This window comes from Anopheles nili, chromosome 2, assembly GCF_943737925.1.
Source record: "Anopheles nili chromosome 2, idAnoNiliSN_F5_01, whole genome shotgun sequence".
NCBI lineage: Eukaryota > Metazoa > Arthropoda > Insecta > Diptera > Culicidae > Anopheles > Anopheles nili.
In genome coordinates this window covers 66029306-66044234 of record NC_071291.1, presented here as the reverse complement: position 1 = coordinate 66044234, position 14929 = coordinate 66029306, and the positions used below count along the sequence as shown (strand labels likewise).

Below are 14929 nucleotides of genomic sequence, written 5' to 3'. Positions count from 1 at the left end.
CCGGATGATGCGGCCGGTGACACGAATATTTTATGCGCTACCGATTGTTGCCGACTGATATTGGACATTTGTTTTATTTCAACTATCTGCCGTTTTTTCTTTCCTCTTCTGCTTTTTCTTCTTCTTTTTGCCGCCAAATCGCCCTTTCGCTCCTTCGATCCACGGTTTCACGTGCCAATGCCGAATGCCGCACCTGCAAGGCACGCAGGGAGTCTCGTAATCCCCACGGATGCCCTCCCCCCCCCCACATCAACCCACCCCCCTTTCTAGTCCTTCCGTGTGCGGGGGGAAATCTCAGCCTAGGCGGGCTCGATCGTGCTTTGCTTGACCACACCGGTCCCAGGACCGGTGACGATCTGCCTCGTTCGGTTTGAGATTGCGCTGTGGCGATTGTAGAATTTCTTCAATTATCTCGCCACGGTCATTCGTTAGCTGCGTGTGTGTGTGTGAGAGAGAAAAGGGGGAAGCTTTACAAGCATGCCATTTTCCGTGCGGAGGACAATTTTATGGTCTAGCGACGACAGGAATTACATTTCCGGATCTATCGCTCGCTGCAGGCCGGGAAGCGAAGCCGATTAGATCGTATCCTCGTGCGCCCTCGAGACCCTCGGGTAGGGTCTCTAACGAGTGGAGACGTTGGAGAGAGAGACAACAACAACAAAAAACCATCTGCACCACTAATGGTGATCTCCGGTAGGGGATCTTTAGTGCGAATTCGAAGTGCACCATTTGCCAGACGGCGAGTGCACGTTTGGAGGATCGAACGGCCCAGCGGGAGCGAACCATTTTACGCAATAATGCGTGCACGGATACAAATTTATGAATCCGCCCAGGGACCAACTGCTAAACTGGGGCATTTTTGCCAGGGCCACACGCTTTCGACACGACATCCCAGTGCCATCGAGGGGGGGGCTCGCTGTGGCGGTACATTTAGCAGACTTCCCTTCGGTAGCGTAAGAAATCAAAGCCCAGAAAACGCTGTCAGAAAACTCCGACAAAGTGCGCTCTCGCGCTCGCGTAAATGCTGCCCGTTTCGCGAAACATTTCCCGGGCTCGATCGATCGGATAAATCGAGCTCTTGATGATCGCAACGAGAACAATTTTATTACCACTCATGCGCCGTGACATGGCTCGTACGTGGTCTAAGTAGGCTCGTAAAAATGTACGCCTGCTTTGCTCGGTCTCGGCGTCATTAGCTCGGGCCGGTTGAGGATTTCCCTTTTTTCCAGCCTCGTGGCATTTGTGCGGAGTACATTGGCTCACTTGTCGAAGCTTTCACACTGGGTTTTGTGTACCGATTTACGGAAGGCTTAACCTCAATTGGTTCGTGATGGAAACAAAATAGTGGAAATGATCAAAAATAAAATTTGATCCTCTCCCCGACGGGGAATCGAACCCCGGTCTCCCGCGTGACAGGCGGGGATACTGACCACTATACTATCGAGGACGTTGTGTGCATCGTGGCAGATTATGCTCCGGGCCGCAGCTTCCCAAGTGCATTGTTGCATAATCGACTAACCAGTTGCATTATTTATATTTTCTTCATTCTACGCTATCTGCGGAATCCAAAAATAACTAACATGAGGCATTCGTTCGATTCATCACAACTAGAGGGTTCCTTTTTAAATTTGACTTCATATGCGGTTGGCTTATCTTCGTACTTAATTAGTAGTCTTTATTGAAAAATGGAAATTAGCTTCTTTATATAGAATTGTATACATGATGTATACGTTGTTATAGTGCTCTAGAACATATATTGTTCCAAAATGTATATCAATAAATTGTTCAAACTTGCAAACTTTAGTAGACTACCTATCGTAATACATATTTAACAGTAGAATTAGCAGATATTAGCCATAAAACTGGCAAAAATAGCTTGTTTTCTCCCCGACGGGGAATCGAACCCCGGTCTCCCGCGTGACAGGCGGGGATACTGACCACTATACTATCGAGGAATTGTTAAAAACAATAGAAATGTGTCGCAGCTCGTAATTTTTCATTTTTTTAAATAGTAATAACATCAGATCAACAGCAAATCAGTTTGGACTCATGCGCTGTTGAATTTGATTATAAAGATCACATGCTAAAGGTTTACACTTCCATTTAACCGTAGTTGTTTTATCATTTAGTTAACTTCAAGGAACCTATTCGTAACAGTTCCAAGAATGTTATTTTAAAAACAAATTGTGCACTCTGCGTTTCATCCGCCATTGACATACTAAATTATGGGCAGTTTGGCATACGCGCAGCTAACAAGGATAACAAAAGGATATTCTACATAATAGAAAATATAGTGGCAAAATAGCCATTTTCCTCCCCGACGGGGAATCGAACCCCGGTCTCCCGCGTGACAGGCGGGGATACTGACCACTATACTATCGAGGACATGATTAAACGCGTATTTTTACGATTGTTGATCGCGCTTAGCTTAATTGCTATTTAAAACCGCACCGATCGCACAGCCTTGTTAGTAATTATCTCCCCAGCTACTCTGTCAGACATCCACCCGCCTGCAGCAACCAGGATCGGCCATTTTTCACATGCCAACGACCCTTCAGGCTACCTGTGCGTGAGCCAACGAAAGCAAAAGTTCCCCTTCGCTTCTGCTTTAATCTTCTGCCGATGCGAGCGTAATTCCCTGCGATATCACGAGTGACCCGTCTGCTGGGGCAATTACACCACTCAAATCCACCAGCAACAGTCCCGGTTGCAAGTGCACCGCCAGAAAGGTGCTTTCGGGAGATCAGACGATCAGAAACGAGCGGGATTTAAAAGAGGAAAATAGAAGCAAAAATAAAAATAAAAGACAGTCCCCAAAATCCACCGTTTTACCATCCCAGAGAGATCACCCCAACGCATTTACGAGGTCCTCCTCGCGGGCCGTTAATTTGAAATCGATCGTTAAGTACGGTTGCCCGCGCGTAATCGCGCCTCAACATAAATATGCTGCATCGCGGCCGCTGACCCGGCTGACGGCGCACAATCACAATCTTATCCGTTCGAAATTATTTGGCTTTGATTTTTTTGTTACTCCGTTCCCTTCTCCGGAGGTTGGTGCGAACGAAAATAGCACCCGTGAACAAACAAAAAAAAAAGACAGAAGGAACCTTTCCAAACAGCTGTCAAAATTTTCGCTACCCATTGGTGGGAAGGATGAGAGGTTGATCGAGTGGCGAGTAGATACAAGAGAAGAAAAAAAAACAAATCCGAAAGGAAAAAGGAGACCTGCCGTCCTGCTTCGAGATCTCGCACGGTATGAAAGTGACCCCTTCGGGGATCGGTGGCCATCGGATTTTATTTTATCGCCCCGAAACGGACCGAAAGCCGGAGCCCTTGCGCGATTCGATCGCAGGAGTTATGGCCACGCGCGGGGACCATATCGGCGGGAGAACGTAATGCGCCCGGATTCCCGCAAAGTGGCCATCATCGATAAGCTTTTGCGGTCGAATCACCTCTTCATGGGCATTCTGGCGCGGTTTTTCGTGGATCTTCAGGGTAGCGCAAATGGGCGCTATGAGAGGTTGTGATTATTTTTATTTTTTTTTTCTGGCTTCTCCTCTTTATTGACAACACCGGTCGAAGGAGGTCAAAACGTTACATTAACCGAACGAGCGGCCAGTGTGAAGTGCACTTCGCGGTTCTGGGAAAAAATGGCCACCCCGGGAAACAGTGCGCTTTTATATTGCTTTCGATGTTATGCGTTTGAGTGCGCAAATTGTTCGATTTTAGTGCCGAATCCATTTTTTCCGTTGAACGATTTTAATTGTGAGTTATGATTATGTTCCTTTCGTCGTGCTTCTTCTTCCACCTCGGTGAGTTGTGGCGACCATTTTATGGTTCTAAAACAGATAGTAAAAATCCTCCCAAAAATCCTTTCGGCTGCGCTGCTCTACATTTGACAAGGTTGCGCCACGTGCGCGTGCGTATCCTAATTTACCCGGCTACTGCGATGCCCCGGCTATCGACACAGCCATAAACCCGCTCGGTGGGTGCTAAAATGATGAACAACGGTCGAAAAAGCCATTACCTTGAGCGACCTACATCAGGTCGGCGAAGGGGGTTCAAAGCTTAAAGCCGATCACGGGTAAACCCCGAGTGTAATAATACCAGCAGTATTCCGGCTGCTTCGGTTGCACATTACCCGAAATCGGGGTCAACCTGGCGTGTCACCGAAACAGCCCCCCCAAGCCTGCGAGCCACAAAAACAAACACGAACGAGAGCTTTGGGAGTGCACCGTCAAACGTTTAGTGCCGCTTTTACGGCGCGATCAGCTTATCAGAACGATCGAGAGTGTGTTTTGTCTCCCTCTCTCTCTCTTTCGCTGCTTTTCGCCGTTCGACTATGGGAAGATGGATCTCGACGCACCATACCAGGTGGCTGCTCCTGGGTGAGCCTTAAACAGCAGGGTTCAAAAGTGACATTTACCAAACCCCCGAAGCGACACGACAGCAGGAGGCCACAAACCTTGAGCGTGGGTAAAATGGGGACTGCGCGCTTTAGCCGCAGAAAATCGATTTTTCCAAACTGAACTGAACTGAACTAAATTCGGTCCTCACCTGGGAAGTGCGATCACTCGGGTGGTATTATTTATGCTAATGCGCACGCTTCTGTCGAGAGGTTTTGCCTTTTTTTGAGCACCATGCTCAGAGGAGGCGTTTCGAGGCTCGGCAGTGAATTGAAACCAATGCTCGAAACGGATCGATTATTCGGTCGAACATCTCCGGGGTGATTTTCGCAAATGGCCCCCGTTTTACGACTTGCCGTCGGTTGAGACAGAATGTCAGGAAAATACAACCGCAATGGAGATCGTCACGCGGGTGTTAAAAGTTAACGGCTGCGATCGTGCGAAATTTAAAACGACGATCAATTGACGTTGGTGAGACTAAATCCTCACTGCAAAACGGGTACGTTCTTCTCGACTCGGACACCGATGATTCATGTTGAAGGGCTCTACTGAGAAGCTCGAACATTCTATTCAGAGGACGTTTGGGGAATCATTCTTTGAGAACGTGCAGAATTGCATACGATCTAGAATTGGTGGGTAAATGTCACAACTTTTGAAACTCCAGCTTGCCGTAACTAATTCCACTCAACCTACTTGCCTGTACCTCGGAGTTAATGTTCTATTGTGCCCATATATCGATGTAAAAACAATTGGTAGGTTGATTCGAGGAATAGGTTAGAAACCTTATTAGGCTCGCTAAACAGCTCCAATTATGCCAGCAGCCGTTTCTCATCCATTCACTAAACCGTTCTCTGTTGCTTTTGCAGATCTAAAGTCAACCGCCGTCCGGATACGAAGTGGACTGTTGAAGAGACCCCCACCGCCGCTCATCTCAGCCCCGCATCTGCTAGCATTAAGGCACAAAACGAAAGATTTGTAAGTAGAGTGAAATCAACTCAACGAAAAGGTTAATCTTCGAAACAGTATTGCGGACATAAATTAGTGTACGGTATTGAAATTTAGAAGCATGCTGGAAAAGGTTGAGTAACTATTTGTTACTCACATTTCAATGACAAGAAAAATTGATAGTTATGTCCTTTTTATATTATTTGCATTTTAAATCATCTAAATGAAGAAACTATTAAACATCCAAGTGCAACATAAATTCAAATTTAAGCTTTCTCAATCCAAAAAGAAGCTTTCAAAGTTCAAAAAGCTTGTTTTCATACTTGCGCGTATCTACGCAGCATGCTAATGTCCTTCGACTCTTCCTTCATCGTCCTTAGGTTCTACTCGCTGAACAACAACAACACCGGCGAGGACGAGGACGACGATGACGACGACGAGGACGAAGGCGAAGGCAACGACACCGAGGAGCAAGAAAATGGCGGCACAGAAACGGCTGCGGCCACGGCAAAGATGGCGGCCGCAGCGGCTGCAGCTGCCGCACGAACACACGCTCACCTGCTGTCGACACTGTGCGGTACCGGAAGTGCCATCGCCGTGCCCGGAACTCAATCGGCCTCACCCGGCAATGGCAACGCGCTGGACGCGAACACCGCCGAAGGAGCGCTCCTGCTGGCCGAGAACAACAATAGCCTTAGTGTGAACAACGCCAACTATCCTAGCGAAAGCGACCTGGAATCGAAACCGAGTACCTTCCGCGAGACCTACCCCATCTACGGTAATTACGGTGGTCGCGCGAGTCCTTCACATCTGCGTGTAAAAACGGAACGCCAGAAACCGACCGGTGGTGGCCTTGGCTCGCATCACCACCCCCATCCGCATCTATTTCCGGCCCAGTTCCTGCATGCTTTCTCCGCGCATCATCACCAGCAGCAGCAGCAGGAGGAGCAACAGGCTGCGGCTCTGTTGAGTTCCGCAGCCCTCGGGAGCCATCGTCGAGCCCAATCACCTCCACTAGCGATGATGCTTGACCAACAACTGCATGAACAGCTGCAGCAACTTTCGGCTGCATCGGGGGTGCGTTCTCCATCGGCAATGTCTAAGCTGCTGCCAGCTCTGTCCGGTCCGCTGGCAGCATCCATTGCCTCCATTGCATCCAGCCTGCCGAAGAGCCATCCGTTGAGTGAATCCGCCACATCAGCCTTTCAACGATTGCTGCGACAACCGACAACGGCCGCTACTACTGCTGCTGGAACGGCTGCAGGTTCGGGGTTGTTTTCCGCGCGTTCGCGCAACAATCGCCCGGGAAGTGGCACTAGCCCGGACCGGTACAGTGGGAAGCTGACGGATTTGCGGCAGAGGGCTGGCCCTAACGGAAACTCCAATGGGGGCGAGCAGCAATCGGTTAAGCGCCAGCACGGAAGCACCAGTAGTAACCCTCGCCATCATCTCCACCTGGGATCGCCTTCACCGGGGTTGCTAGGATTGGGCAGTGATCTACACCATTCTCACCACAACCACCACCACCATCAGTCGTCCTCCTCGTTGCCCTCGCTGAAGGGACTTATAAAAAATCGGAAGATACACCGCTGTGATGCGACCGGGTGTGATAAGGTGTACACGAAAAGCTCCCACCTGAAAGCGCATAAGCGAACGCACACCGGTAAGATACTCAGATTTATATACACACTTAAGTGCCCTGTATAGCACGAAGCATCGGTGGTTCAGTGGTAGAATGCTCGCCTGCCACGCGGGCGGCCCGGGTTCGATTCCCGGCCGATGCAAGAGAAGAGGTTTTTTTTTAATTTTTGCTTACATTTTACTTTTCTTCTTTATCCTCCTCTTAGGTGAAAAACCCTACATCTGCACCTGGGAGGGTTGCGTTTGGCGATTCGCCCGCTCTGATGAGCTGACTCGGCACTACCGGAAGCACACCGGTCTCAAGCCGTTCCGCTGCAAGCTCTGCACACGTTCCTTCAGCCGCTCGGATCACCTATCGCTGCATATGAAGCGGCATTAGAAGGCGCGAATTGTCCTTTTCCCGCCCACTCATCCCACCCTCAGCTTCTGTGTGCCCGTGTGTCGTCTGTGCCAAACCTCCTAGGCCACACCCAAGGATGGCCGATTTCCACGCCGCGTCTGGCACGTCCGACCGAATCCCTCCCAGTAGCATGGTGCGGAAAAAGCTGCACCGGAAACTATCGATGAATCTCAGTATCTGTGTACTACGGTTAAGTTATTGGTAGGGTGTTTTCTTTGTGCGCTTTTTCGCAACACTCTCTCTAAAAAAAAAGGGAAAACTTTAACGTACGAAATTGTTTATCTTTAACTCTGTGCTTTTTTGTATTGCTCTTTTAAGCTGCTTTAAGCTACTTTAAGATAATGATAACTTTTGCTTCATTTGATTTTCTGAATGTTTCACTGTCTTTGGTTGAATTCATCACATACGTGCATATCCTGAACCTTTTACTTACTCTTCAAACTTCCCTATTTTTGATCGAAAAGAAACTTTTGCTATACAATATTTTCTCCTCACCCTATCATTGATTTTCTTTGTTACTTCAAGAGCCTCCCTTTGCGAAAATTGCTTTCCCAACTTATAGCCCTTAAGGAACCTTCTTGCCAGCCTTTATCAATAATGATAACCGAATATTCCTACGCGTAGAGTGTTTGATAGCGAAAGCGAGAAAGGAGATACAATGTGAGAGAAGAAAAAAGAATGGACGAAAAAGCATCCTTGCTTCAGTGTCAGTAGCGAAACCATTCCATGGAGCCAGTGTTATATTCGCCCTAGCCATAAGTAAGCAATAACGTTTTCATTTCAATCGATAGGAGATATGTTATAAAGCGTTACGATTAGCTGATAATAGTGAATTTATAAACCGCGTAACGAGCTCGTTGTTACAGCCCCGGTAACCATGACAAACCTGACGAAACGCCAGTGAATACTCGATGGATAATGACGAATTTCCTACGTAATTATAATGAATACTCCTCTAGCAAACATCTGCAACTGTAACCCAACCGCCTACTGGCTTGGCTCTACGGTAGACAATTTGTTCGCGATTTGTGAGTCGCGTCGCGAAAGTTAAGTGCAATTGATGGAAAATCCCAAAATAGTGCTGTAAGAACAAGATAACGGGAGAGAGAAAGAGAGAGAAAATGCGAGAGAAAGAGATCTATTTTGTACTTCCATTTTTTAACTAGATTTATTAAGCGTTAGTCTATTGTGTTTGTTTTTTTTTTTTATACGTTTAGAAGTTTTTATTATCGTTTCTGTATTTGTTCGTCTGCTGGTGTTTTAAAGTTGTTCGTTAACGCGTGAAGCAGCGCCCTAAGCAGATTCGTTACATCGATTCCTTACATTAGTTGGTACGAGCGTTTCAAAAGCACAGAGAGAGTTGTCTTCTTCCAAAAAGGACCACAGTATCCTTGCGATGGAGAAGCAACCAAAACATGTTGAGGTGTAAAGCTCAAAAGCTCCCCATGAATGTTTGCTTAAGAAGAGCGTGTGTTCAAATTAAGTGCTAATGTAACTACCGTTAAGCGTTTCACATCTACGTGTTGAGCTATATTTTCTTTGTGTACAAATTGACGAATAGTGATACTTCTAGGTCGTTAACGGGGAGCGTTTGCGATCTCTTGCCGTAAAACATGCAATAGTAGTTGATCGAGCGGTGCTTTGAGCGAGACTGTGTTTTAGAGAAGTAAATCTTTAATTGCTTACACAGTTGATAATGATGCAAATCCTGTTCGAGAAACGACAATCATTCTATCCAGCATACAGCATATGAAAATCCAACGGCCAGAAGAATAGCAAATGTCGATCATCACGCGACCAGAAGGAACCGTGCGCCAGTAACTAATTGTTTCAACTAATAGTAGTCTGTATGTGTTAATTCGTTTTTTGTGCGTCCTTCCGCTCCGTTTACCCGGGGGAGAAGGTATCCGACCGGAAAATTGCGTTTCAAGCGTCCTTTCCCAGCCTGACCAAGAGTGGCCTACAAGGTGCAGTTTTCCCAGAGCCCGGGAAGCGGATGCTTGAATTCGTGCTTAATTAAAACTCTTCCTGTAACTGAAACCGAATGGACAGCATGCAAAAGCCAGTATTGTTTAATGTTTTACATACGCATAAGATTATTTTCGTTTTTAAACTAGTTTGTAGCGCGCATATTTGCAAACGTTAACATTTTACATGCATCGAATGCGTCATTGAAATCATTGAGTTTTACGAGGAAATCTTTTTATTTCTTTTATTTTTTTTTGAGACAGTTACACCTATTTTCGAACAGCCAGACATCGACAACGGTACAATAAAGTGTCGAACAGTCCCTTAGGTTTTCTTTTCAGCTAAAGCAACCGGAAATGAGTTTGAGATTTTTCTTTTTTCTGCTCTTTGTTTGCGTTTTTGGTTAAACCAGTACATCCTACGAAAACCGTACGAAGTTGATGTGAAAAACCCATGCCAAGTAGAAAGTAAAACCAAAATAAATTGTACATTTTGTTGTATCAATGTTATTGCGTATATCCGAAGTAGATTTTGAAGAGAATTTAGACTATAATTTCAACGTTCAACTCAAGTTTTGTTATTTATATCTCATATTGTTAGCTATTGCTTGGTTTATCGTAGAAAAAGAAATACTCGGAATGTTTCGTTTTATTGCAACATAAAAACATAACATACATTGCATACATTTAGGCGTTGTCATGCCATTATTGTATAACAGTTACTAATCACGTGTTGTTGTCCGTTATTTCAAATTGTTCCTTGTTAAGAATGCTATGTATCTAATATAGTCCACCAATATGCTATAGCGGACTTTCAGATGTTTCGGAAAAAACTCATAATGATACTGAAACATAAAACACGACACACGGTTTAAATTTTTAAGACATTTTTATTGTATTTTTCTGAATTTTTCAGTTGTTTGCCTTCCACTTTTCCTTAATTTTCTTTCAAAGCAGGTTGTCATAACGTAGAATATGTTAAGTGTTGGTTGGATTGAGTTGCCTGTGTAGCCTCCACGGCTTGCTTGTCAGATTCATTTCGCTCTTCGATCGGTAATAAAACGGATGTTTGAGTTATCTTGCTTATCATTCTTTACTGTTGGATGTCTGCTTTCTTATTACTCGCTTTCGCATGGCCCTTTCCTACACCTAGCAGTTTGTAGATCACTATCCCGCCATCCCCCCTTTTGCGTACTGTTATTCTTCTATTCGTTTTCTCATTAGCTATTGCACTGCGGACAACAATCGACAGTCTACCAACGTATAGAGGTGATCGACGTCTTATAGACGTCGCTAAGTCGTTTCCCCATCCCGATCCCAGCTCGATCGTTCAATTCGCGTTGAAGATCGCTTACTTTTCTAACACACAGCGTTGTGTAAGCCGTTAAACAAAATGTGTACACGTTCCGTAAGCAAACGATTTAGCCTAATCGCAGTTTGCGCCACAAACCTTCGATCAAATACTTTTTTTTTGCTTTTCCTCTAAATAATACTTGCACAGGCAACTCAGCTAATTCTTATCAGCGCCGTTAGAGCTCTGCCGGTTCGCCGGTTCTTGTACGCCTTTGGTTGGTCTCGATAGCCTTTGGGAATGGTCGTGGGAGACAACCATCCCGGCTAGGAACTAACGGCATCCTCGTCCTAGCCTCGCCAGTTTGCTATTCGTTATCTGTTCCAAATATATATATATGCATGTATGTATATCTATATAATGTTTCATATATAAATATTTATGGGTTTGTTTTTGTATAGTCACATATTTTAGGAGAATATACGATTTGTTTGCTCAATGTTCCATGCACTGCTGCAATCGATTAATTCGCTTATGCTTGCCCTGGCTGTCCGCCTTGTCTTCTTGCCGCTTACCGGTCAGTACATTCAGTTTTTTTTTGTGTGTGACTTTTACCCTCTTCCCAGGCGGTTTGCTTACCATCTAGCATTTTCAACATCACAAACGGAAACGAGCGTTTTGCGTACTTTCTTTCAGCGTGTACTGCGCTACTTCACCACGTGCCGTTCAGCCTTAGATCGATCCCCTTCGCTACTTCTGCCGACGCTTGCTTCCACGCATTCCGATATTTAGTTTATTCAATGCTGTGATTATAGATTTCAGAGTACATATATTTTTATATGCGATCGTATATGGCGGATGCGCAGAGGGAACAACAACGAACCAATATGTTTGCTCTTGCAGGCAGCCTAGCGGAGCCGTAGGTCAACGCAAGTATGTGAAACGCAAGCATTCTCTTACTAGGCATTTTGGCTAAATACATATATTTGTATATAAATATATATACGCACGCGTAGAGAGTAGATGGGAAGGAAAATGGGTGTGGTGTGTGCTGGGATGGGCAGAAAATTTCGCTATGTTACCTTTGGGTTGGTTTGGATTGGTTTTTGTATTTTTGTTTTTCTCAAGTAATTTTTATTTGTCAACTATATCCTATACATTAATGTTTTTATGTATCGGTTGTTTGTTTGTTTTTTTTTGTTCTTGTTGCGGTAAGCAGAATGGATCAGAAACGGTTACATTTATTTATTTTTACTTCATTTTTGTTGCTCTATTTTGCACGTTTACACACGGTACCAGGGTTGTACTTTTGACAGCGACGACATTGTTCGGAATGTTGCACAACTAATGTAAGTTAGAGTTTGTTTCCTTTCTTTTCCAATGAGCTGGTTTAATGAAGCAGTTGCTTTTTCATTCCCGGCGACCTTAAGAAAGTTGGAACGTTATGGAAGCTTATCATAATAAAAGTGACATTGAACCATCACTTAATGCAAGCTTCCTGCAGTTCCGGTAAAAAACAATAATGACTTCCTCGCACTCACAGAGAGGACAACGGCAATAATAAGTCATATTATGTGCACGCTGTCTCTCGATGTAGTGAGCCCGAACGGTTTTTACAGGTCCTTTTGTTTTAAAGCCTCTCCCAGACTAACAATGTTCAACCTCGCTGCCAGTACGTTCCTGAACCGACACGTATCCCTTCGCGCCCATTGCTTGCACCTTGCATCTTTGGTATCTGTTGTGTTTCACATCGAACGGGGCCAGCTGGAATTTTATCCAGCCTATTTCATTTCTTCTCTTCTGAGGTGAATCAGGCCTCCTTTTTTTCGAGGCGCTATCGTTCCGTGTAGTTGGGCGCGAATGAAAAAGTAGAACGATACAAAGTATATACACGGTATGCATGAAACGAATGAAAACGGAAGCTGGCCCAGCATGTGCAGGACAATCGGTGCACGATTTAAGCTACCCAACTGTTCCACCTTTTCGAACAGTATCGAAAGGAAAGCTAAAGGGAAAGTTAAGGCCGTTAAGCGAACGATTGAAAACGCTCCAATACTGTCCCTTTTGTTGCCAGCGCAATAGTGAGTGTCTATTTACATATTTTCTATACAACGATCGCCCTTTTAGATGTTATTTTCGCCCTTTTAGTTGTGAATGCATCACAGCAGGCCACTTCGGTTGCTCTGTACTTTCCGTGAATGCGTGATTGGAAATTCCTTTTCGATTACATGCCTTTAACACCATGGTAGTAGGCGTGTAAATCATTACGAAAATACGTTCTGGAATCTTTTGAAGTGCACACCACAAATACACACGCTTATGAGCCAAGCATGAGGATCAAGAAACATTGCTGCAAGCTTCCATTCCTTTTCAAACCTCCGTAACCAGTGTACGAATAATAATTTCCTTCGTAACATTCAAGATTGGTAGCTTCAAGCCAAAACAGTCTTCAGTGTGGCCACGGTACACGTGGGCGAAAATCAGCACCTCCAAAGAAAGGAAATAGTTCGTGTTGCATTCAACCGTTTTTTTTTTCAAACTGCCACGTGGCGCGGCAAGTGTCCTTTCAATTTTTATCTTTTACTTCTTGCTTTCTTGCTTCTCTAGCTTTCCTGTACGCACGTCATGTTTCTTCCGAATTTCAAAATAATTTATTTGCATATAATACGGATTTAGACCACAATATTTGCTCAGTTGTCAACGTTTTAATACTTTACGTTCCACGTTTGGGTATGTTCGGTTTACTTTGCCAAAGTTTGAGCTACGTGCGCATGTCTGTATTGTTTGTTTTGCTCAAAGAGCTACGAACAAAATTGCACCTCCAATTGTTGCTTATTAGTCTACTTTCGCCATTCTGCTGCCCTGAGCAGCAGTAGCTTGATCTGTATGCCTTGTAAATAGATGTTGATTTTGTTTTAATTTGAGTCAATTTGTCATTTGTATAGTATGTTTACGAGAAGAGAGATGTACACGATACGACGGTTGTTTGTAGAGATTCACTTTGCTGTTCTGTAGTTTTGGAGTTCCACATGCGGAAAAAGATGTGCCCTGTTCTCGTGCGTTCCTCGAACGTCCATTTAGATAGTGTTCAAGGGTTGGGTTTGTCTTGTTTTGTTTGTCCATGCTTCGTGTCTAGTGCTTGCATGAAATATTATTGTTTATCCTGTAACCTGCATGGTAAATCTGTGGTCAATACTTGCATTCCTACCACTACTGCTCTCATCGTGAGATTCCTCTCGCTGTTTTTCTCCTTTGTTTAAGCTTACACTCTGATTCTGCTCCGGTTTGCTCTAAACATTAAATATTCTATTGATTAATATCATTCTTTTTCAGAGGATTTTAGCAATGGCTTCGGGTAAATAACTCACTCGGAGCCGCACGCGCGCACATACTTGTTTAATGCTAGTTCATTGCACTTCTAACCAGCTTCTGCCTCGCCAATCGTTACAAGCAAACTGGCAAAGTAAGAAAGCACCAACAACGCCACAAAAGTGTCGCAAAAAGCATATAGTAAATCAGATATCTAACGTAGCAACAACGAACCATCGCCATGCGCTCCTAGCGGTCGCTATTTGCCTCGGTGCTGCCTGGGTACGTTTAGTGTGGCAGCTTCGCTGCCCTTATGTACCCTCTCTGTCTCTACCTTTACGCTTAAGCCTTATTGCAGTCTCTCTAGAGGAAATCGTGAGGACAGAAGAACAAATAGTGCCCCGACCATGGCGTGTGGTTACGGCACGGTTTTGGCCTATCGATTGCGTAGCTTCAAACTGCCTCTTGAGGTGAATAATACATTAACTAAACCTTAAAATTCGCAACTGAACACACTGACTGAAATGTTGTCTTTCTCATAACTGGTTAAAATATGTATATATGTATACGTGAATATATATATATATATATATATATATATATATATATATATATATATATATATATATATATATATATATATATATATATATATATATATATATATATATATATATATACAGAACATGCTACCTTATAACAAGCGTAAAACATGTCTATTTTGAACGTAATATTCCACTTATTAAAACAAACGATTCTCAACCAAAATAGCTAACTAAACAATAGATAACAAAATGTTACAACATACCAATCGCTCCAACGCATGAGTCAATTGAAACTAATTCAAAGAGGATTCATACACTCCATTATGTCCTTTCCTATTCCAAGCGTGCGAATATTTCAGGGGTTTGAAGGAGCCACAATCCAGTCGATCTGTGCTCAACACAATCCTTCCGACTTATGATCATTC

General features: G+C 44.3%; 1 protein-coding gene and 4 non-coding genes across 5 annotated transcripts; 2 read left to right on the top strand and 3 right to left on the bottom strand.

Annotated features, from left to right (window-relative positions):
* Positions 1-1375: 1375 nt before the first annotated feature.
* On the bottom strand, positions 1376-1447 carry Trnad-guc (transfer RNA aspartic acid (anticodon GUC)). The gene has a single exon. It is a non-coding gene; the product is annotated as a tRNA-Asp (tRNA).
* Positions 1448-1883: 436 nt separating this feature from the next.
* On the bottom strand, positions 1884-1955 carry Trnad-guc (transfer RNA aspartic acid (anticodon GUC)). The gene has a single exon. It is a non-coding gene; the product is annotated as a tRNA-Asp (tRNA).
* Positions 1956-2313: 358 nt separating this feature from the next.
* On the bottom strand, positions 2314-2385 carry Trnad-guc (transfer RNA aspartic acid (anticodon GUC)). The gene has a single exon. It is a non-coding gene; the product is annotated as a tRNA-Asp (tRNA).
* Positions 2386-5864: 3479 nt separating this feature from the next.
* LOC128728525 (Krueppel-like factor luna) lies at positions 5865-7371 on the top strand. Its single transcript, XM_053822156.1, has 2 exons — positions 5865-7014; positions 7199-7371. The coding sequence occupies exons 1-2, from the start codon at positions 5865-5867 to the stop codon at positions 7369-7371; spliced, it is 1323 nt and encodes a 440-aa protein (XP_053678131.1).
* On the top strand, positions 7065-7135 carry Trnag-gcc (transfer RNA glycine (anticodon GCC)). Its single transcript has one exon. It is a non-coding gene; the product is annotated as a tRNA-Gly (tRNA).
* Positions 7372-14929: the final 7558 nt, after the last annotated feature.